Source organism: Oreochromis aureus, linkage group 1, assembly GCF_013358895.1.
Source record: "Oreochromis aureus strain Israel breed Guangdong linkage group 1, ZZ_aureus, whole genome shotgun sequence".
Lineage (NCBI taxonomy): Eukaryota > Metazoa > Chordata > Actinopteri > Cichliformes > Cichlidae > Oreochromis > Oreochromis aureus.
Genome location: NC_052942.1, coordinates 36,136,269 through 36,160,333, shown reverse-complemented (window position 1 = coordinate 36,160,333; position 24,065 = coordinate 36,136,269). Strand labels below are relative to the sequence as shown.

Sequence of the window (24,065 nt, the reverse complement as noted above, 5' to 3'; positions counted from 1 at the left end):
AAAAAGTTGTCAGAAAAATAAATACTCAAGTAAAGTACAGATACCTGAAAATTCAGTAACAAAATTCATTATAAATACTTTGTTACTGCACACACTGTTCGTAGATTCCCGGTAAAATGGAAGAACAAAGAATCCATGAAGCCTAAAATAAACTCCAGGTTGCAGTTAATTTCATGTACTGTAGCTCAAGTAAAGCTACAGTATTTACTTAAGCTACTAATAGAAGCATATCAACATGTCGATCAACATGTCAAGCAGATGATTGAAAGATGCATTTTTTTAAAAAAAGGAGTATTTCTAAAGGTGACAGTCTTTGAATAACTATTATATTACTGTATTGCACATTGAATCTAGCTAAGAAAGCCCAACAAACTGGTCTCCCACTATATTTACTCTCTGTTTAACTTTGTGTCACCACTGCTGTTTAAAGGATGCTTTCTTCATCATGTGTATTTATTATAGATGCTTTGGGTAGTTGGTCTTGGAGTGTTGGTGTATTGCTGAAATTATTTAACAATGTACTTCTACTACTTTTGCCAAGTAGTAGCTAATAAATAACTGGCCGTCGTTATGTGGTAAACCATAATGCCTTATCATTTTGGGCATCTTCATGGTTTTGGGGCGGAGGGGGTATCCGATTTCATTTTACAGTGAGGTATTTTGTTAGTGTGGTTCAAGGAGGATGGAGGCTGTTGCAAGGCTGTGTCATGACCCCAATCTAAGTCCACTGTCCCTGTAAACAGCACTATAGTAGTGTATTGGGTGACCTCCCTACATCAGTACTGCCAGCAAGTGGGAAAAAAAGTCAGGAATTGTTACCTGGGTAGTGTGAAGGCCTCATTTAGCTTGCTTATTGGGCACTTCAGCCAACCAACTTGGCGGTGACACATTGCAAATGGCTCATCATCTCTTTTGTTACCATCATCCTCTCCCAGCCTCTGTCTCTAACAGCAACACATTCATAACAGCTTCATGCTCATTTGTTTTCCAGTCATTTTATCTCTTTCGTAAAATATTTGGGGAGCTGACGTCTGTTTTAACTAAGTAAATTTTTTTTGTTATTTTATTTCTCCTCCAGAGTTCATTGTGTAAACTTTGTGTATTAAAATATAATTATAATAAAGGGCAAATGACATTTTCATACATTTAAGAAAAGACATGGTATATAGATATATGAGGCATATACTCTTTAAACCAGTTTGTCAAAATGATGGTACTCAGGCTACTATTTGTTAGCACTTAAAAGGGGTGATGCCACAAAACAAAAGTACAGTATATTTCTCTCTTTTATTTTTTGAATCACAAAAGAAAGCATGTCATTAAGCACTTTGCTGACATTGTAGGTGTAGATGTTCTCTTCTGGTTAAATGTCACCACAGTGACATCTAATTAACAGGTAAACCGCTCTTGCAGGACAGCCAGGAGCTCCTGCTTTATAAAATAGACAGCCAATGTGAGCAGGTGCTTCAGTGGTCATCAAAGCTTCCGTAATCATCAAAGCAAAAATGGCTACAGGAGATGTCCTTATCTTTTGAATGATGTTCTGTGGGAGTATTCACACTCATAAGATCTGTCTCCCATAGAGGATCACAGTAACCTCCAGGGGCCACATCACTTCATTTCAAAAAGAGCACCGCTAGGAAGGAAGTATCAGGAGCATGATAAGAACTTGTCTGAGGGAAAGGTAGTAATTGCAAAGTAATTATAGATGCCATTTTAGGGGAAAAACATGCACAAAGACAGCAATACCAGCATAAGGCTCCATTGCTAGGCAACGGACATGGTAATGCTCTGTGCAGCATCCAATTAAACTACCTCTGTGTTGAAGTGGCTTGTTGATTGTGTGACTAATAATGTGGTGGTGGGGGGAGAGAACAGATTTGCCACCTAACAAGGGTGGCCAAGAAGAAGAATTGATTATACAGGGATTAAGTTTACATTTGGTGAGGCATTTTTAATAGCCATTTTAGAATCAGGACACTTGCACAGAGAAAGCAAGAGAGAGACATTCACTAAGTGAGGAAGGATATTACAGAAATTTTAAGCTTTAACAACCAACCAGTGCAACATGTTATTGCTGATTTGTCTTTTTGTTGTGTGAAAAGTAATTTTTTTTCCCAGTATATTTCTCTGTTTTATCAAATATTTTCCAAGAAGGAATATTTCAGATGTGAAAACCTAAAAGAATGAGTGATAGTCATGTTAAGTTATTTCTTAAATATGGGATAAATTATTTCTCATATTTATGGGTAGCACAGTGATGTGGTGATTAGCACTTACCTCACAACAAGAATCTTTTGAGTTTGAATCCACCGGCTGGCTGGTCCCCTTCTGTGTGTAGTTTTGTGTTGTCCCCCTACTTCTGCTTCCTCCCACAGTCCAGAGACATTCACCTTGGGTTAATTGGTGATTCTAAGTTGGCCGTAGGTGTTAATGGTTGTCTCTTTCTCTGTGTTAGCCAGTGGAAGCCTGTCCAGAGTGTATCCCACCTCTCACACTGTGACAGCTGGAATAGGCTCAAACCCCAACCTTAACCCTAATTTTAAAGAAATTGGAAGAAAATGACAGGAAGGATCCCATCTTTATTTTTCTGAACATTGAAGGTCAAGCATTTTGGAGAATACCTGTGCCCAAAGCACATTTAGTATGAAAGGATTTAAAGTTCTCATGTAGGCGTCTTGGAAACAAAAAGATAAACATCACTGATATTCATCTAAGCTTAACTAAACAGTTTAACTTTACAGACCCAAATAAAGAGACCATAAAAGCTGTTGGCAGGTCTGGTTTGTGGAAGTACTATATGTTCCATATTTGCAGTAACTTGATAAACTGACAATAAATGTCCAGTCTCTTTGAAAAGTTATGTTTTAAATTCAAGTGTGGTAGTGGTGTGATGTGGCACTCATGTCCGTGACCATAGCCTGCGAATATTGCATGCAAATTTATCTGTTGAATATACATTTTTCTGACATGATACAGGGCTTTGTTGATGGCACTGTGATTGTGTCTGTGTCCAAGGAGGAATATTGCAAACTTTAAAAGAAAAGTAAAATATTGGAGAAACTTTAAGTATCTAAGAATGAATCTTACTGACCTCCAAGATCCATTTTTTAACCTTTAGAATACTGACATTTTTGTCTTTTGGAGAATTGTGTCAACCATTATTGGATGAATACCCATGACATTTGCTGCATATATCCATTCTAGTCAGCGGATCAATCTTAATAAATTTGGGGATCCTTTGATGTTTCTTTTAGCACCACCAGTTGCATAAATATTCCAAAATTTCAACATTAGTTGTTTGAACTCTAGGTGGAAATTTTCTGTATAATATGACGGATAACCTGCTTAACTTTTTAGGTACAGAATGATTCACTCAGATCATCAGTGGGAAAAAATGTAAGTCACTTGATTTGCCCAAATCCCCAGTGAAATACTTTGCTGACCAATTAACATATGAATGAAGTTCACGGCATTAAAAACCTTGAGTTTGTTTCTTTAATTGAACAGGAGGTGTGGACATGCATATTTTGCAGTGTCACTGAATGGCAGTATTGCTTTCGTTAGTGTGGAATGCTAACTAGTCGACGAACAGAGGGGCATTTCTTTACTTGCTTTCAAAGAACACTCTTTAAAGCATGTATTGGGTGACGGATTGTTTGACGGTGTGTATGAAAGGCCCCAGGTTGGATTTCAGCCCTGGAAGGTTGTTGAGAATATCTTTTCACATTTTTACTAAATGCACAAACTTGGTTGGTTTTGACAAGTCCTGCCAACCTTGTTTGTGACAATTTAGGTTTGCAAATTTTGTGTGTGTTTATCAATCTTAATATGTAATGTGCCCCCTGCAAATGTTATTGCTTAACCTCGAATAGACACACCCAGCAGTGTATTTATTGCAAGTACACTGCTCATTGCTTTTAAACTTGGGACACTCCACTGATGTACTGTAAGCACACACACACATACACACTTGGTTCCACTCTATGTAATGAGCTTTTCTTAGCTTGTCGCAGTAGTTCTGTTACCAGTTTCTGTTTACACATACTCACAGACAGATACACATTTAGCATAAAAAAAATGTTGTGAACAAAATAGGATTGAAAGTCTGTGTGTATGATAGGGTTTGGCCATAATCTCCCCCATAGCTACTGCACCTACGTTGTTCCCTGTAATGGTTTTAGGAGATTATTTTTTCCGGGAATAGCGTGCCTCCATTCTGCGTTTGTGTGTTTTGCCATGTTTGTGAATGAGCCATTTTGATGGATCGGGGTCAAAGTCGCACAGTGTGGAGTAGGCCTACATATTGGCTTAGAGACGGATTTATTCAGCAGAGCTTTATACTTTGTTCCTGGCCCGGATTTTGCATTTTATCTGGGCGTGTGTGGGGTAGTTTTGTAAGGGAAGGTTGTGGATGTATACTGTGAATATCAGAACTTGCATCATGATGTTGAGACAGTTTATTGATGTCCCTGTATGCGGCTGCGTGAGAGTTGGTGCATGTACTTATGTAGGAGCTGAGAATTGTGTGTAAATAATGGTGTACATTTGTATGGATGCCTGTAGTGTTTGTACTTGTGTAAAACCTGTGCAGCTGCTGTGACGTTGATAGACGGCATTCATTCTTTTTTTTTTGGAACTGTTTATTTAGTAATTTTTGTAGTAATAAACAAACAAACAATCAACATGATAACATTCTCTGACATAAGACCATTTAAGACAAGGGCAAAAACAAACAAAAAAAAAAAAAGAAACAAAAAACAAAAAACAAAAAAAACAGACCAAGATCAATACAGTAACATGCTGTAGGGGAGATTTATAGCTTTATATTGCAATGTTCCAGAGTTCTTGTTCATTCACCCAAGTATCTGGCCACACAGTTCCATCTCTGGTAAAAGATGTCCGTCTTCAGTTGCAAGCTTGCTGTCAGTCGTTCCATTATATGAACTCTTTTTAGTCTCTGTTTCCATTGTGCTATGGATGGTGAGGTGGTTTGTTTCCAGTTCACAGTTATCATTTTCTTAGCTATCAATAAGAGTATCCGCAGAATATATTTTTCATCTAGGGTATACCTCTCCCTAGGTATAATTCCCAAAAGAAATATGGTGGGGTTTAGTGCAGTACTTACTTGTAGGATTTTCTCTATCTCTTCTTTGATTCTTAACCAGAAACCTTGTATTACTGGACAGTCCCAAAAGATGACGGCATTCATTCTTTATTAAAAGTGTTTTGACTAAGTTACCAAGTCAGCCATGCTGTAGCCTCTGGGGAAACACTGATAGAGAAGAGCATCTTTGAAGCAGCTCTTTCAACTCTCTTGGTCTGTTTCAGACATTTTAATAGAGAGGAAAAAGTTACTGTCATTTTTCACTGCATTAACAAGTGAAGTGTAGGTGATATAGTAGCAGTGCAAATGTTTTTTTTTTTTTTTAAAAGGTTTGCGTCTGCTCTATCTTTCAATGCTATAGTAAATCGTCTTTGTGGGCTTTGGGCAAGTTTGGAAAAGCTCGTTTCACAGTCCGCTGGTTTCTTGCTAGCAGAGAGACAGGGCCACATATCAGTGAAGGTGGCCAGAGAATATTTGCCACCAAACTTGCACACTACCCACTGCCCTGCACCTCTTAAAGGGACACTCTGACATTGCAAGATTATAAAGTTTTTCCAATGTGAAGGGATATTACATTCACCATCACACTGGATTCAAACTGTTTGGTTCCTTTAATTTCAGAATCATCTTAAATATTTTAGGATTTTATTGTGATTGGTGCCCTGTAAGGTTTTTTGTGTGTGAATTCCTTGATATGATATTCTTTGGAGCCAGAATTCTTAAGCAGACACCTCAGTGTGCTATAACTGTGAAGGGCTAAAGGTGAGCAGGCGTTTGCTGTCAGGCATCCACATCTTTAGGATGACCTTTTTGATCTCACATAATCAAATAGATGGCAGATGTCTGCAAGTATGTTTGTTTTTCATAAACAAACATACTCTGCATAAAATACAGACCATTATTCTGTAATGCACAATCATAGTGCATGCTTGATAACCTTCTCTCCATTTGCAGCCACTCACTATATACACTCATTCATATTCTGTACATCTGTTGTTTGTCAGGTATGTTTACACTGGGAACATTTTTACATTTTCTCCTTGTTTTTTTTTACTTCTTTTTTTTTTATTAAATTGTAAAATCTTCACTACAAATATAAAACTTAGCTCAAAGAGTAAAGAAATTTGTGCCTGGCCGATTATTTCTTTGTTGTAAAAGTGCTTCTTGGCATTAAATCTTATATCATTGGAAAGTTTGTTTATTTTTCCTTAAATGTTTCCACAGCATAGTTGAGTATGTGGGTTGGGCCCATGAAAAACTTGTCAAATCGTCTCTGCCAATGCTAAATAACCTATTCTGCTAAAGGCTCTTGTTTTTAGTTTCTGGTACCCCGAGTGTTGACAAGCAGGTTCCTGATTGGCACCTGATTAGCATTGTTCAGCGAGGAGTCCAGATTTTGCCTATGGCAGTTAGATCGCACTGATACGATAATAGCTTTTGGTGGAGGCAGTGTGATGGTGAGGGGCGGCATCTCCCTCCATCATAGAACAAGGCTTATCATCATTGAAGGCAATCTCAATGCCGAGTGCTATCAAGATGAGATTCTGCAACCAGTGGCAATCCCATATCTCCATAGTCTGGTACTGAATGCTGTCCTCCAAGAATATAACACTTGCCCCCTCATTATCAGAGACTACCTCCAGCGTTTGGGAGTGGAGAGGATGGAATTGCCTACTTGCAATTCTGATCTCAACCTCACTGAAGCTGGTAGGATCAGCTGGGGGGTGCTGTTTGTGTCAGAGTGACCAACACAGCCGCAGCGGCTGAGCAAGGGGGGTGCCAGGCTGTTAAGACCCCTGTTTGTTAATGAATACATTCTTAAATTGCCAATATTGCAAAAACTGTTTCTTCAGACTTCAATCATCCAACCATCCAATCCAATAAACAACACCAAACAAGAAGTTTATATTCGCAAGCAAAAATATTTAAAGGCTGCTGAAGTGTCACAGATGAGAAATTACCAGATGATTACAACTGGTGGAACAACAATTATAAAAAAGAAAAACCAAAAAAAAGAGAAAATCCTCATTGACAGGAACTGTAGGTATCAGAGTTGGTGCCAAGAGGCAAATCTTTCACAGGGCCGTACAGGAAAAGTATAAAAGGTTTGGGAGAACAGAAGATTATCAGTGTGGTGCCAGTTTGCGTTAGTTAGTATAATTTTCTTCTTCTGGCATTGAAACAGGCACCAGTTATTAGCTGATTGGGCTCAAATGTCAACATATTTTCAGGCCAACCTTGTCTCCTTGCGTCTCTGCTCCCTCCTCGCTGTAAGTGAGTGAGGTAAAGTATCTGTTTCACTGGTGACAGCTGTGACATTTCCTTCAGAATGCCAAAGGCTCTCTCTCTGTCCAGCTGAGCTGTGGATCAGTCCGAGGGTTAAAGACAGAAGGAACAGATCGATGCAAACAAACACAGAGGGCCTGACTGATAGGCTGCAGAATGGCTTATAGCAGGCCTGTAGACAAATATATCCGAAATACACAAAAACAAGAAAGTGCACATATGTACACTGTGCATTTATCCTCCATTCTATCCTCATTTTACTTCATTAATGTCAGTATAATCCAAACTCTGTGTCATGCACACACATGGACCCACACACTATAAATAAAGACCCATGAAGTGGACATTTGTCCTCTAGCCTCCATAAATAAAACAATGTGATCAGTTGGAAATGATGGCTTTCCTTTCCTTTCCTCTTCACGGCAACCCTGATGGCATAAACCCTGATACACAGCTGTGCATCTCCACATGTGTGTCTGTGCTTCTGCGTTCATATTTGACAGCCAATGGGGGGATGAGAGTCACAGCTTGTTTGCTGAGTAACTGGCTAACAAATAACCTGCTTAGGGGCAGCAGGGACAAGAAGGAACTAAGGATTGGCACTTTCTCTCTCTCACTATTACTTTCAAACTGTGTCTGTGTTTCTCTTTTGCTACCATTCTTAAGGTTTTCCTGACCCTTTATCCTATTTTGACTGTGCTGCCTTTTTACTTTAGTCATATATAGTTTTAGCACTAAAAACACTCATATAACCCAAATGGCTTGAAGTGTAGTGGTGGTGAGTGAGGTGACAGCACATGTGCAGAAAAACACTCAGCACATCAGACACTAATGCAGCATTCGTGTTGCTGGCTGTCAGATCCACTCTGCACTGCAGCCTGGATAAACCGCAGCTACTGCTGCTGCAAGCCTTTTGCAGGTATAAGCAGGGGGCTATTATTTTGCTGTTGTTGGCCTCAAATTACCCTTGAAGAGTAAAGAAAGCTTACACACACAACCTATATATTGAAGTGTGAAAGGTGTTTATATATAAGAATTTATTTCTTATATTGTAATTAGTCTCCATTATTTATTTATTTATTTACTTAAATCCTAAGTTTAAGTAATACATTTCATTGACTTGCTCTGATTGAATGGACAGTAAAATAATTACTGTGTTAGTTTGTAGATCTTAAAAATTGATTATTACAACACAGGCAGCGTGGTGGCTTAGTGGTTAGTATTGATACCTTACAGACAGAGAGACTTGGTTTTATAGTCTCCTCTGTGGAGTTTCTCCCTGTGACCACTCAGGTTTTCTCCAGGCATCCCTGCCATTGAAAAATAAGCCAGGTAATACAGCAACCTTGAACATTTTTAAAATAGACTTTCTTATTTTTAAGAGTCATACTTCCTTGTTAAATAAAGCTCAAACAAATTAAGTGAACTTTTTGCTGCTTTTAATATTTTAGGCTATTATGTCAGTTGTTGAAGTTGGACCTACTAAAAAAAAGAACAGTATTGTTCTGACTTTACCTACTACAGTGTCAGTTGCTGAAAACATTCGATGGCTGTCATGAAAAAGAAGTCAGAGGATACAGCCTTAGAAACCAGTCCACAGGAAGTGTCCAATTTAACCGCTTTCCACTGCTGATAGCAGCTGCAATGGACTATAAAATTGAGAATTGGACTTGGAAATGTCTGCTGGTAGTATACGCAAATCAGGAAGTCTGGTTCCTAAAACCTTTGAGTAGTCCGTATATGAAGAGTGGACGGAGTTACTGTATTATGATATCATATACTATGTAAGCCTTGTACAGAGTGACCCAACTTTCCTTTTCAATCAGTGCACACACAAAAACCCCCCATAAAAGTGCACTAGTCCTTTTAACAAGCTGCTAATTGTGAACTTGCAAGCACAAAGAGTCAGAAGCAAATGAATGCTTTTTTTTTAAGTATGTGGTTTCCACAATGCTGAAAGAAAAAGACATCTGCAGATGTGTTCAGAGTATTCCAGTGCTGTGTGTGTGTGTGTGTGTGTGTGTGTGTGTGTGTGTGTGTGTGTGTGTGTGTGTGTGTGTGTGTGTGTGTGTGTGTGTGTGTTGTATGTTAATGTTGTGGCAGACATGAAAGTAATACAACTGGTGTTAATAGGGCAATTAGCTTCACTCTACATATAGACTTTGCTTTTGCACCATTAAATGGAAGTTTACTGGTGCTTGTATTGCACTTTTCTAGTCTTACTAACCACTCAAAGCTAAATTCACACTACACTTTATTCCCTTCACATTAAACACTTGCATATAACATCCACTCCTATGGCCACTTTAATTTTGAAAATTTACCTAGCATGCATGTCTTTGAATTTAATTTTCTTTATGAAATGTGGGATGAAACGAGAGGCTCTTTCCGCTATAAGGTTGAGAGTGCTGCACTACTGGACCATCCAAGGTCCTTTTTATAATTGTGTCTGGATATTTTTAGAGGCCAGGTTAATGCCTACAGATCTTTTTTTATTGCACGGAAAAACAAATGTTATTTCGGTAAAAGCATAGCACAGAAGCTGATTTCACTGATTCAGTTCCATAAGATATCACACTAAGCCATAATAGCTAGACAGGATCCAGTACCAGGGCCTTTTAATTAGTTTAAGTTCTGCCTAAAAAAAAAGAAAAAAAAAAGCAGGGTTGGCAGGGGAGGGAAGCTGATTGGTCCTCAAGACAGTAGAAGGGGCGCTAAGTAATGTTCTGCTGGCAGGTTCCACTCTTGCCCTTTAAATGTAGGTGGTGTTTGTGCTTGTCGTTCACTTTTGGGGCAGGAGAAATTTTTTGGGGCATTTTTGCTGATGTTCACTCTGGAACATGAATTATTAGGAGAATGCAGGGAATGGCAGTAAAGGACTAGCCGTATTGAGAGAGTGTTGAGAGACTGCTGTGATAAGGTATTTTAGCCCATATTGGTTTGCTTAATCATTTACAACTGGGTTTCCCCTTTGGCCAGAAGTTTTTCCTTTTGATGTGCTCATTCATTTGTACAAACCAGTTAATGTTTCAGCTTACTGTTCTTGGGAGTCATAACACCTTTTGATCCGCAGCAATGATGCTACCCTGTAGTAGCGCAGATAAGAGACTTTGTGTGTGCAGAGAGAAAAAGATAGAGGGAAGGTGATAGTGAGACAAAGCAATAGATAGTATAGGCCCCCGCCTGTAGCTGTCTATTCTCCTCAATGTCAGAGTTCTTCTTCTCTGCGAGAGGCTTAGCACCCACCTAGCATCACCCTATCTGTTTATACAGAGGCTAATAGGAAGCCTGGTCTTTATCCCCACACTGCAGCTCAACATAATGGAATAGAGAGACATAATGCTGCTTGAGTCAAACAGTCAGTGGAGGCCTTTAAATTGCTTCCAATCCCCTTAACAAATCTGATGGAGAGGCTATGAATAACTCAAGGGCTTCTCTTCTCTTCTCTTCTCTTCTCTTCTCTTCTCTTCTCTTCTCTTCTCTTCTCTTCTCTTCTCTTCTCTTCTCTTCTCTTCTCTTCTCTTCTCTTCTCTTCTCTTCTCTTCTCTTCTCTTCTCTTAGCCCTACTTAACCAGCAACGGAACTTACTTTTACTCTTACTTTTATTAATTAGGGTGTGTCTTCTTGTGCTTTCCTTCCAGTTTGGAGATCTTAATTTAAATCACACACTTGCTGCAAACCGTTTCTTCAGAAATGTACATTTTCTTTATGAATGAATACAGATGACACAGAATATAGTCCAGTCTCCAGATGACTTGTTCAGGCGACATCAGTTTAGTGGAGACCACCCTTGCAGTTTCTTCTTTTATGCTCTCTTTCTCCTGCATCATGTAAATCGACTGAAACAATCCAATGAAATGTGGTTACAAGAATGTCTAAAATATTCAGCTCTGATGTTTTCATTTTCATTGTCAGGGTTTAAGTAAGAAGCACTCAGTACTAACAAGGGGAAAAGGTTTATATGATCTTATATATTGAAGTTTAAAAAAGTAAAGTAATATTAGAATACATTTGCACTTTTTCTACATGAAAGATGCAGCCTAGTTTGAATTTAGAGCAGGAGGTGTGCTATAAATTAGTAAAAGCAGGTTATAGTGGTGAGTCAAATCAGAGCCTGAAATGTACGACTTGTCTAAGCCAGAGAATCATTATCTCTACTGTTGTCTTGAAAAAGTGGTGAAACAAATGATCAGGACTGGACTGGAGTAAATCCCTGCTTTGAGAGCAAATTTCTATGAAGAGAATATATTTATAAAAGAAATTACACTAATATGCATCCCCACCATTTCTCTAAGTTTTTTGGTTAGTAAAGTCTGCGACCCAACTCACTTTTGGTGAAAATATATTAATGATGTGGCAAAAAAATAGCATCATAGAAGGTAAAAATTCATCAGCTGGTAGGTTGGGGTTTTGATGATTTAGGTAAAAAAAAAAAAAAATGTGTTTTTTCCTTCTTTTCTTTAAATGGATACAAAAACACAACAGCCACTGTTTTTTGGTTATTTACTTTCCATCACTTCTCTATAACTTGTTGGTAAATGGATTGACTGGTACTTATAAAGCGCTTTTCTGCTCTAACTGAATACTGAAAGTGCTTTTTACTACAAAGTCACTTTCAACCATTTACGCACACTTGGGCAGCAATTTATTGTATGCCTATAAGAGCTTTCTAGCTATCATGCAGACATGCATATGCCAATAGATACATCAGAGGAGTCAACAATCTTGCGTGAGGAACTGGGGCAGCCTGGGATGGGTCCACCGACCTCTCCTGAGCGACAGTAACAGCCACTTGAACTAGTCACGTGGTAGTACACAAAATTAGGATCAAAATTGTACATCAAGCTTCAGATCCTAAATGCAGAAAAGAATAACTTCCAGAGAGGGAGAGAACAAAAATCTTTTTCTCCAAGTACCCTAAACAAAAAAAAGACAGTTACTAACTCTTATGTGATTGAGGATATTGTAAATCCACATGAGGCACATTGCATGTTTTAGTGCCAGCATGTGTTAAACAAACAGCAAACACCTGTCCTAACCAGTTCAGATCATCTATGTCCTAATAGGAACTGCATGAGCCATCCAACCTTTGCGCTACATGCTGTTATTTGTCCCAAAAGTAACAGCTCAAAGACTTACAATACCCGCACAGCCTCAGCATTGTGCAACATGGTGTTGTGTGCCACAGTTTAGCATGCTGGTTGTTCTGTGGTACTTGAGCTGTTTTGCTTGTTGCTTTAAAAATCATGTTATTAGCAAGAGACACTTGCAATTATTCTGTTAGTGTGAAAGGCCCAGCTGATTGTAGATGATTGGCTGGATCACAAACTGATGACAAAGAAATTCACAGATGCACGCTCAGATATTTAAATAATGTGCTGAAATCAGCCATGCGGTGTGGGGGTGGGTGTGCATGTGTTTATGCAGGCTGCTCATCATGTACCCACTCATATGGGTATGACGTGCATGCCTTTTGCAGTGCCATTTCTAGGGAAGGAACAATTTAACAACACTGAAAAGCCTGAAAGAGAAAGCAGAGTAACATGGAAGAAATGGTGAGGTTACTGTAGATGGAAAGCATCTTTTGCAAATTAAAGGACTAGCTTGCTTTTGCTCTGTACTAATTAATTAAGTAAACATCTTTTTCAGATGCATCTCAAGCACAGGATGGCCTTACCATTTGGTATCAGTTTCTTTCTGCTTTTCTTTGTCTCCCTCTGCCCAGTGTTTTTGATGCCTTGTATATCCATCGCGTCAGCTATCACACTTAGCATGTCTTTAATTATCCGACAACATGACATACCAGTTAGAGCCCACCCTCCTACACACTAACACATTTATATACCTCAATTATGCATCTTTCCCAAGTGGTGGAGGATGACAGCTCCATTAGCCTATGCTTTAATTGAGTATATGTGCTCATACTGCAAGGAGCTAGATAATGTTGTTGAAGTTGGATTTGGTGCCTCTAGTTTGTTAAATGTGACACAGCAAATAAAACGAGCTAAAGGATGAAGTGATATAGCAGTCGGTATTTCCAAGCTCAGACGCATGATTAGTTTCTTTTGTATTTGTTTGTTTTTGTCTATAGTTGTATGGAATGAAAAAAAGAGCACTATACACAATAAAGTGCTAAAAAACAGTTACCCTCAGTATAGAAAACATAGCAAAACATAAAAGAAGACAAATCAACTGTAATTGAGAGAAGAAAGAAAAAACAGGGAGAATACTTTTGTATAGAACGTGGTAAATTGTACTGGGTATTTGAGAACAAAGAGAACTGAGTAAGATTACGTCTTCTAACATCTATCTGATGAAGAAGATTGTGTTTACAGATTATATGGCTAGTTTATGCACTGATCAAAAGAGGTTCTGCCTGGGGATTCAGCAATATAATAGTGCAGGTCACAGCGACATGCACCTCACTACAATTTAAACTCAACATGCAGAAACTTTTGCTAATCACTTTGTTTGTATAGTCCTAAAATTAAGCAGAAGGCTACGCATTCCTTATAGCTGAGGCATTACTGATGGCTTACAACTACACAGCAGCTGTCCTGATTTTCTTTTTCTACTGAGCCGTGGATTGATGGGATTCTCTGGCTTTGATGGATGTACTGGTCGCCACCAAATGCACAGGACTGACAGGATTACTGGTGGCTTGTCGTGATACTGGGACAACCACAGGGCCTGTGACCTCCCAGTCAATTTTTCAATGTTTTGTGTCATCTTCATTGAGAACGTATGCCTGTCATAGCATTGCTAGACATTGAAAAAATTTGAAAATGTAAAAAGTTTCAGCCAGCTGTTGAATCTCTACTTCAGACATGGGTGGCTTGAGTTTGGTGCTGAGCAGGAGCCCACCCCCCCAACAAGAGATTGCTGATCAGATAACTAATGCTTTTTCCTAAAAGACTCTCAAACAGTTCATAAAGCCGACTGCTTCAGTGATTTCTTTCTATCATTAAACTGGTGTCACGCTGATTTACCATTGCTATCATACAACACTGTCAAATTCACAGTGGGCATTTTCTAAAATTAAGAGGATTAAATTAAAGCAGCAGAACCAACGACATCCTTATTTGATCCATACTTTTTGTCTTTTTTGGTCCTTGCACTAGTATTACATTTAAACTGCCTAGCTTGTTTTCTTTCTTTTCTTTTTCCTTCACACGTTCTAACCCTACTAACGTTGCTAAAGAAAAGCTAAAAAGATTTTCAGCAAGTCTTTCTCATATTGAATATAGGAAGGAAAACAGATTGTTGTGTTAAAACAACGGAGGGAGTAAACTTGACCTGTTGAGTCATATCCCTTGTGGTCCCTGCTGACTGTCCAAAGATTCTGCATTTTGGAAAACCGACAAGGCTTTCCTCAGTTTTTAATCATTTAACTTTTTATATTCTAGTAAAAATGACTGGGTGAATTCAATGGGATGGTGTTTTGGTTTAAAATTTATGAACCTTTTTAAACTGATATATAAATTCTTACTCATACATACTTTACTGCCTACATGTTATCCTTCACTAAAGTAGTCTGGACTCATGGTCATCATTAAGGTATCAGAGGTATCAAAGAAAATGATAAATGATCCAGGGCAGTAAATACATATTTCTTGTTTAACTTAAATTATCAAAAGGAATGCTTTTATAGGCAGTGGTTTAAATTTTCAATATGACTGAAAAAGTATCCAGTGAACTAGAAAAGAATGATAAAGATATGCTTTGAAAAAACATTATTTCAGAACAAAATTAAATGGTGATAAAGTGGTCAAAACATGAAATACCATACCCGGAGGAATTTCACATAGCATCCACTCTTCTGTTCTGTTCCGTTTTTTGTCCTCTTTTTGGTTGGAGTCCTCTTTATATCTTTATATTAAAGACCCTTAGAAGCCCAGTTATAAGTCCCTGTAACAGCAAAACTATGTTAAAGTGAGTGATGGTGGCAGCACTTATGTTTCTAATGCTATTTGGAGCTCTTCTCTCTGGAGAATTTGTGGAATACTTTATTGCAAAGAAAGTGAGTTAGAGAAGGGAGAACAGAGAAGTACAATACTTTTAAAAAGATCATTTTAAAGGAATCACATTGCGATTACAATATTGCATAGTTTACAAACCAGAACTTTGTTTTCAGTCTGTTTGTATTCCCCTTGACAGACTGTGAAACTGCTTTCCCTCTTAGGACAGATCTGAGAGCAGAGCCACCTGTAGTGTAGTGTCCAGGGAGAAAGCCGAGTGAAGTTTCAAGAGTGCTCAAGTGGTCTTTCCACGTTTAAATTGTCAGTTTACAGCCTCAAGATGCTGTATGAAAGTGGTGAGGACCAGACTAACCAAAAGAAGTGCAGTGACCTTTTAAGTTGGGCTGAATTTAGTAAAAGTCTAAAGCAAGAGAAAATAATGGAGAGGAGTCTGTTAGTGGTGAACATGGGTGAAAAAAAGAAAAGCAATAAGATGAGCAAAAAGAGGAAGAACCCCCACAGCGAGAATGTTAAGTGTTTACAAGATGAACATCTCTCTGCTGCTCTATGCCTCTCTCACTGACACAACGCCATCGCATCTAATCAGCCAATCACGGCTGGGTTCTGTCTAAGAGGCCTGATTGGCTGATTAACCGAGCTCATCAACACACCACCCGGTGTGGCTCCAAACACACATAGTAACACGAAAACTCGCATAAACACGCTCTGCAAATTGCTGTGTGTTTGTTTGTGCGTCTGCACATATGCATAATCTATGCATACATTTGTTATGTACTTTGCATTTGTTAAAAAGTTTTGAGTCTGCGTGGGCAGCATTTCTGCAAGTCCACAAGGATTAAAAGTTGTAGTTGAACTGTTTTACCAGCTTGAGCACCTTAAATGTGGCATTACTTTGCAACAGCTGTAGCTGGGTTTAGATAAATAACCACCATCTGTGGCCCACCATCCCTGTGATTAAACACAAAGTCACCAGACCCTCAGATACATTTTTGGATATGTAATGTTATATGACTATAATTTGTAGTACACAGTAGGTGCTATTGAAACCATGAATCCATGTACGTTTAGCACAGATGGCGTAGTATATTCTCTATATGTTAATAGTTGGTATCACTCTGACATAAGAAGCTGATGAATTATTTTGAAGGAGGGCCAGGAAATTCAAATCCACCAAATAATGAAGACCTACCACAGTGAGAAGCATGTGCAAATCACAAAACATACATATATACACTAAAACCTAGATTTTAAGAATGCTAGCCAACTAAATCCTATATGAGTTACTAGAATGTATTTGGGAAGTTGAGCTCATCCAGAGAAAGTTACTTATCACTTGTTAAATGACTACTGATGAAATCTGGGACTACATTTCCATGTGTATTTGTTACAAAACTTTTTTAATTGGTATGGTTTCAGAGGATCACTTTTCTTTTAAAATGCTTTGACTGAAAATCTCTTTGCAATACAGTATTTTAATGTCATGTATAGTCATGCATATTGAGTGACATTGCAGCATCTTGAACTTGTTGGCTTTGATGACCATGACATTACTAGATAATTCTTCTGTGTATGCATATAGGATTTCTATAGTGCTTTCTATCGTTACACACACACAACCTTCGTTTGTCCTGTTGTTCTAGTTTTTCCTTTATTAATTTTCCCCTTATTTCAGTACCATTTTCATATTCCCATGCAGGGCACAGCAACACATAGCAGGCCCCAAAGCAGATCAATGCCAATATTTATTTCATGTCCAATTATTGGGGCAGAACCAGAGCACACAGGAATGAAAGTAAACGTCCTCTCAAAGAGAACCACACAGAAACTGCATTAGAAGTGCAGCCTGCAGCCTGAGCTTCAAGAGCAAGCAATATGAGTGCAAGTGCAGGTTATAGGATTCCAATAGAGTGAGCTACAGGCATTACCAGGGGTGAAGACTCCAGAAAGCTGAGCAAAATCCATCTGCTTTGAGCAGGAGATTCCACCACTATCCCTTTTCCTTCTCCTTACCTGTTTTTACTTATACTGTTGTAAGAAGCCAATTTATCTTTGTTGGTTTAGGAAATCTACTTAAACTGCATATTGAACAAGCAGTGCCTCTCTACATCAGAGTTGGAGGAAGAAATGTCAAAAATTATCAAAATGTAAAAATAAATATATAAATCATTCATCTGTGTCAACTGTTAAATGTTAAAATATTTAGATTTTTCTTCTGTTCTATATTTTGGTTTAATTAATTAAGTTGAGCTTAAACATGTATTGAGTCCTGTACATCATATATTGTGTTGTAGAGTAGTATGTTTTCAATTTTAGCTGCTGAGAGACAAAATGAAAAAGAGAACATTATTTTTTTGCCTTCAATAGAGAAGGTCTTCTCTAGTTTTTCAGGATTTGATAACATTGTCCAAGAGTATAGTGTACATTTCCAGTTATGTGATTCTCTGTGTTGTAGATCAGCACGTTTGATCAGAGCGTCTCTCCATGCTTGATTATAATTGCCAAACAAATTAATGTATCACTTAATGACTTGCACCCTCCCTTCTTCTGTCTTTTTCTTCCTCTCAGATTTATTCCTGACAACGAATAACGACCCAATGTTTGAGACCTGGATCAACAAGGTAATAAGCTTTTTTGGACTTATTTGAGTGTCTTTGAGTCTCTTGCCTATTATTAGTGACTTTTACAACTCAAACTCTTCTATAATGATCAAAATTGACATTAGTGCCAGCATTACAGTCCTCCAGAGTAAAGTAGAGCCCAGCTTGTATTGCATGCATGGTGCTGCTACTGAGAGAGCCTAAAACTATATTGGCATTTATATAATGTCTGTCTTATGTGGTTAGCCATTTGTAATGTAACAAGTAGGATAAGCACAGTGACCTGAAATGTTGCCTCAAGTCGGCAATCAACGGATTCCATCCACCTTAACCACTACAGCAGGCAATGATGCAATGGTAATGAATTTATTTGACAAATTACAACTGGCTGGTTATACATATCACATCTTATCATCTTTTTGGGGTTTTTTTTTTGGGGGGGGGGGTGTTCAGTTATGCTGGAAATAGGAAAATAATGGCGGAATTGTTTAAGCTTCCGGCAGTGTAAACTAGTTGGCAACTTACCGTGAAGACACTGCTTGAGTATACAAAACCATCTGCTCAGCTATGATTCATCTATCTGTGTTGCAAACACTGCAGAGTATTACGAACAAAAAAGCCAGAACTGCTCTCCAGAGCAGACTCTGTGACGACCCCATATCTAAATTACACCAAACATTCTTTTCTATATTATATTCTGTTAAAAAAAATTCAAAATTTAATGTCCGACAGCTTATACACTGATATTGATGATGACACAGACATTTGTACAATCTCAGTAAAGCAGTTAATAATTTTAGCACTTTATTTTCCAGAAGCTTAATAACTTTTTTCGTTTTCACTACAGAGCACTAGAATAAAATATTCATATTGTGTTCATCTATTTTATATGTTTGGAGCTTTAAATGAGTTAAACTCGATAACCCCTAAAAAACAGTCATATGGTAAACAGTCAGCGATCTGGTTCAGTGGGACTTGACTGATTGGGTTGAGTTCCGAAAGAGGGCAGCAGGTTTCTTCCGAGTAGAACTTAAATGTATAGCTTGAGTTTTTATGAAGAACAACATTGCTAACTGTGACAATCAAATTAGAACAGAGGTTTTCCTATAGTCTGTCCTACTTCTTGAAAAGGATACAGAGATTAGTGATGACTATACAACAGCTATTTATTTATTGTTACACAACATTTATTTATTTATTGCTAAGATTTGTTTTCAGTCTCTAAGGCATATGATCTTTACCACATTCAGTTATAAACTAAGAATGTACAGTATGGCCTCAGTTGCAGTCTCACATGTCCTGAAGTATAACCACAGGTATTGACAGAGTGATGATCCCCTCCTCTGCTTCCGTGTTCATTTCCTTAACGCAACAAATGGATCTGTAGTGCTTTGGTGGGCTTAGGAGTCTAGGATTGTTGGCACTGCTGCAGAACTAGTTAATATTCTGGGAGAGCAAGGAGGGGAGACCATGGCTCTGGGTTTTTGTCAAAGGGGCCTATTTGAAATTCAGCAGGTCGAGGCACAAGCCGAACAGTAGTCTATCTTATCACAGAGAAGGGGAATAGGAGAAAGGAAGGGGAGGAGGTAAGGAAGAAGAGGGAAACAGAGAGAGATTGAAGGATGTGGAAGAGACAGAATGTGTCTGAGGGGAGAGAGACCAAGCAGGAGCAAAACTGTGCAAATAAACTGCCATGCCCAAATACCAGTTGGATATGCGATGGGTGGCAAGAATGCTAATCGGAGAGGATGACGCAAATGAATTCCAGAGAAAGATCACTTTAAACTTTTGCGGTACTTCCAAATGATTTTTATAAAACTCTGCAAATGAAGGGTTTTTTGTTGTTGTTGGGTTTGTTTGTTTTTTGTCTATTTCATAAACAATATGTTAAAAATATATTAGTTGTTTATTCAGTTGTGAATCCTCAACAGACTGGACCATTTCACTGCAGTTATTACAATGAAAAATATGAAATAGAATCTAAATAGATGCCAGGGCCTACATCCAAATGCAAAACGAACATATATTCTAAAACAACCCCATTCCATGGAGTGCCCTCATACAAAATCAGCCAGATATTTAATTTGAATCTGAAAAAATGAGAAAATGAAATAAATGAAAAATGAGTAATTGAGTTTAACCGCAATTTTTAATTATATAGTTTTAAAATAATATATATATATATAATAATATATTAAAATAATAATATAATATCACTAAACACAGTAATTCGCAAAGTAGCTTTTCCTTTAAGGTAACAACAGTGCTAACAGGCACAATGCGATCATTTTTCAACAAAATCCAGTATATCACATCACATCTGCTTTGAACCCACATCAATAACTGGAATTTACGATGACCAAAGATCAGGTACCACATTTTAAAGATACTCTTTTCAGCTCAGTTTTGCATGTGAAATAGTTTCATTGAAGCACTTTTTAATACACCTTTATCCTTTTTCTGTTCCATGTATACATGTATACATACGTAGACTATAAACTGTAAAACAGATGAATCTATAACTTACACTTTTCAAGGATTAATTTTTAGCCATGAAGAAATAAAAAAAATGTGAAGTACACAGTATTATCAATGTTAAGAACTGAAGAATTTTTAGTGAATCAATACATAAAGTAATTGACACTCACACCAAAACAGTTTTAGTATTTTATAATTCTATTTAATGTTGATCTTAGCATTTATTTTGTAATTTTGCGCACTTTGCCTCCTGCCAATCAATTGATAAGTAGTTCTGCAAAGCATGTCTTACAAGCATCTCTAAGTATAGTGGAAAGGATTTGGGAGCAAGACAAAGTGAACCTTGTCAGGGTCTCTGCAGTCTCAGATTATGGATCTCTTGATCTACTTCTTAGCTACTCTATGAAGAAGTTAAATCCTTTTCTTTGTCTTTTTTTCTTCATTCTCATTTACTAACAGTGCTTTTTCAATTTTTGTTTTTCTATTTATGAATTTTATTTTGTATCCACTGGCTGCAGCTTTTCAGCAACACTATGATGGAATTTCTTCAAATTTTGGTTGAGTTTATTCAATCGAACTCAGGCTGAACTGAGCAGTATTTAGTGGTCAAAGGTGAAGTTCAGCTGTGAACTCAAAAAATGTTTTTAGCCATACCTTATAATTTATTATAATTTATTTGCTAATTATAATTGGATACAAATAATGGCAAAGTGACATTTTATATGCAAAAGATCAACTTCTCTGTGACTTCAGTTATTTAAAATAACCAGTGTAAATGTCCTGCCTCTTTCTTATGTTTTTATGTACGTGCCAAGACACACGTGAATTTCCAGTGAAAGAGTGTACTCACACTTCCATGTCAGAGCACGCTTGACCCCCAAGTGTCCACTTTGTTTGGCTAAGTGTGATAGCAAGACCAGCCAAGAAAGAGTGAGAAATCCTAAAGACAAAATTAAGCGTATTCAGGCCCAGATCGTTAAGGGCAGTGTGAGTGCACTGTTGGAGGGGTGTGAGTACACCCTAATTTAGCTTGGTGGAGCGATGCAGACATAGTGCTTTTCCTGTTTTCCTTAGCAGTGTATAATTTTTTTCAGTCACACTGACAAACAAGTCTGTACATCCACACTCCTGAATAAATTTTTAAAAAAAGTTCCTTCAGAAACATTCCATGGATGCGCGTGCGCACACACACACACACACACACACACACACACACACACACACTTGTGCAAATCTACACAAACACAGAAGACCAAGCCATTTCCCAGCATCCTTAGAGCATTAGACCTCTGTTAATCCCATCGTGGTTTTCGGTTCAATGCGGCTGCATCTATCGGTCACAGGCCAGCACACTCCTCTTTCTCCAGCACTCTGTTTTAATTACTTTTCTATGTTTTCTCTTCCCCTAAGTCTCCTTCCATCTTTCCTCTTTCCCCTGTTTTTGTGTGATTACACAAGAGAAGGCAGTCGCAGAGGGAGAAATAAAATCAACAAGCTCCAAAGAGATGAGTGAAGAGAGGTGTTTTCATTGGCTGACAAATAGAGCCAAGTGCTTTAAAAGGTCAGTTCTTTAACGGCTGATATAATAATTTAGTTCACTGGTCAGTGAGAAGCTGTTTTTATTCCCAGTTACACACTTACACAGATTAGCACATGCATATAAATAAACTACTGCTTGCCATCAAAGCAAGTCAGTGTTTTTATATTGAGGCTTGCGCTTTCAGTTTTTAATGGTCTGCCTGAAAGTTGGTTCTTTGAGCAATAGAAGAAGCCAAATGTGGACCCATTTGATGAGATTTATTGGCTATTCACAACATCCATTTTTTTAAGTCACCCCCCTTTGTGTATATCATTCCAAATAAGTAGACCACAAAAATGAGTACTTGGTATTGGGTTTCTTTGGCTCTCTTCCACAGCATGTCTTTTATCCTCTTCCTTCTCTCACCCCAACTGGTCGCAGCAGATGGCCTCCCCTCCCTGAGCCTGGTCCTGCTAGAGGTTTCTTCCTGTTGAAAGGGAGTATTTCCTTCCCACTGTTGCGAAAGCGCTTGCCCGTATTATTGTTGGGGATCATATAATTGATGGGATTTTCTGTTTTCTTTGTATTATTGTAGGGTCTTTACCTTGCAATATAAAAGCACCTTGAGGCAACTGTTGTTGTGGTTTTGTGCTGTATAGATAGAATTAGATTGGCTGCAGTCTTACACACAAACAAGTTGTGATCAAAAGGTTCCTGGAATAATCCTATTAGAATAAAATAAATAAATAAAAACACACACATGTGATTTAAATTTGATCGATCTCCCCTACTGCATCCCCAGACAATGTTCTATATCCACAGTTTCGTATGCATTTCTCAAACTGGCACAGAGGGCAAAGCAAGTTCTCTAACAAAGTGACCTGACTTTTGTATGGAGGCTCATGACTGGTAATGGAAGGTGGATTTCTGTCTAGGACAGAATAGGTTATAGCAATTTTAGTTGAGAAGTCAACAGCTTGAATTTGTACTGTAAATTCATCCCCAGGCTTCATATTGGCAACAGGGGATCTGAGAGAGAACTTAACTATGGCACGTCGTCATGAGCACAGAGCACATTGGAAACAGTATTTGGCCAAACCAATATCGCCTTTGCTCACCACCTGCCCCATTCTTTAGATTTGCCTCCCTGCAACTCATCTTTTTCAGGAAAATCACAATCATGTTAAAAGGTTATTTTGTCACATTACAGATATGGCAAAATAACTGGTGGACATCCAGTGTACATTTCTGAGGCGAGTGAGCAAGGGGACAGAACAAGAATAAGGTGGAGGCTATCTAGAGACCCACTAGAAGATGGCCTTAAGAGGTTTTTGTGATTTTGAGTATACTACCACGAGTTTACTCATGGTAGGGATGCACTGATCCAATATTTGGATTGGAGATCAGTTGGATCCTGACTCAATAATTTGGCCCTGGTATTGGTATAATATCTTGGATCCTTGGCTACAATTTTATTATAAATACCAGTAAAATAGTTTTTTAAGCCTTACAGATTACAAGTTACGAAAGCAACATTTAACTTAGGCCTGTTTATGGCGTTCAGGGAGAATAACGATCTTTGCCTTATAATGGGGAATACAGCTTATTCAATTATAACTGGTATTGGATTCATACTCTGCATCAGTATTGTAAAGGAGCTATATAATACTGGATTCCAGCATCACTAGTTGCTGGAATTTTGGAACTTGATGATACCTTGCATAAGCTGATCCAGGCCTCCCTTGTTTTTAGCTCAAAAAGCACCAGCACAGTAACACTTCATGCATACACACCTTTTCCATTAGCATTTGAGTTACTTATGCACAATAATGGTTAAGTGGTGTTTTTAGACACATTGACCCTTCTCCCTTAGTTTTCTAAAATAGACTTGGTCCCTGTTCCCTTCTGTTTTGTTTTGTGTGTGTGTGTGTGTGTGTTTTTTCTTGGTTTGTTTGGGTTTTTTTTGTTTTTTTCTCTGCACAGCATGTCTTAGTGCAGTAGCTGGGCATATGTGATTGTGCTGTTTGCCTATGAGTGGGTGTGTGTGACAGAAAAGTGTTGAAGGTGATGTCAACAGAAATAAGGAACAATGACAAAAA

General features: G+C 38.1%; 1 protein-coding gene across 1 annotated transcript in view; it reads left to right on the top strand.

Moving 5' to 3' along the window:
• The window catches only part of itfg1 (integrin alpha FG-GAP repeat containing 1), a 145,533-nt gene that overhangs the window by 6,747 nt on the left and 114,721 nt on the right, over positions 1-24,065 (top strand). Inside the window, exon 7 of the mRNA XM_031746505.2 lies at positions 17,938-17,990. Within this exon, the coding sequence (XP_031602365.1) occupies positions 17,938-17,990 (53 nt within the window). The remainder of the gene's footprint in view (positions 1-17,937; positions 17,991-24,065) is intronic.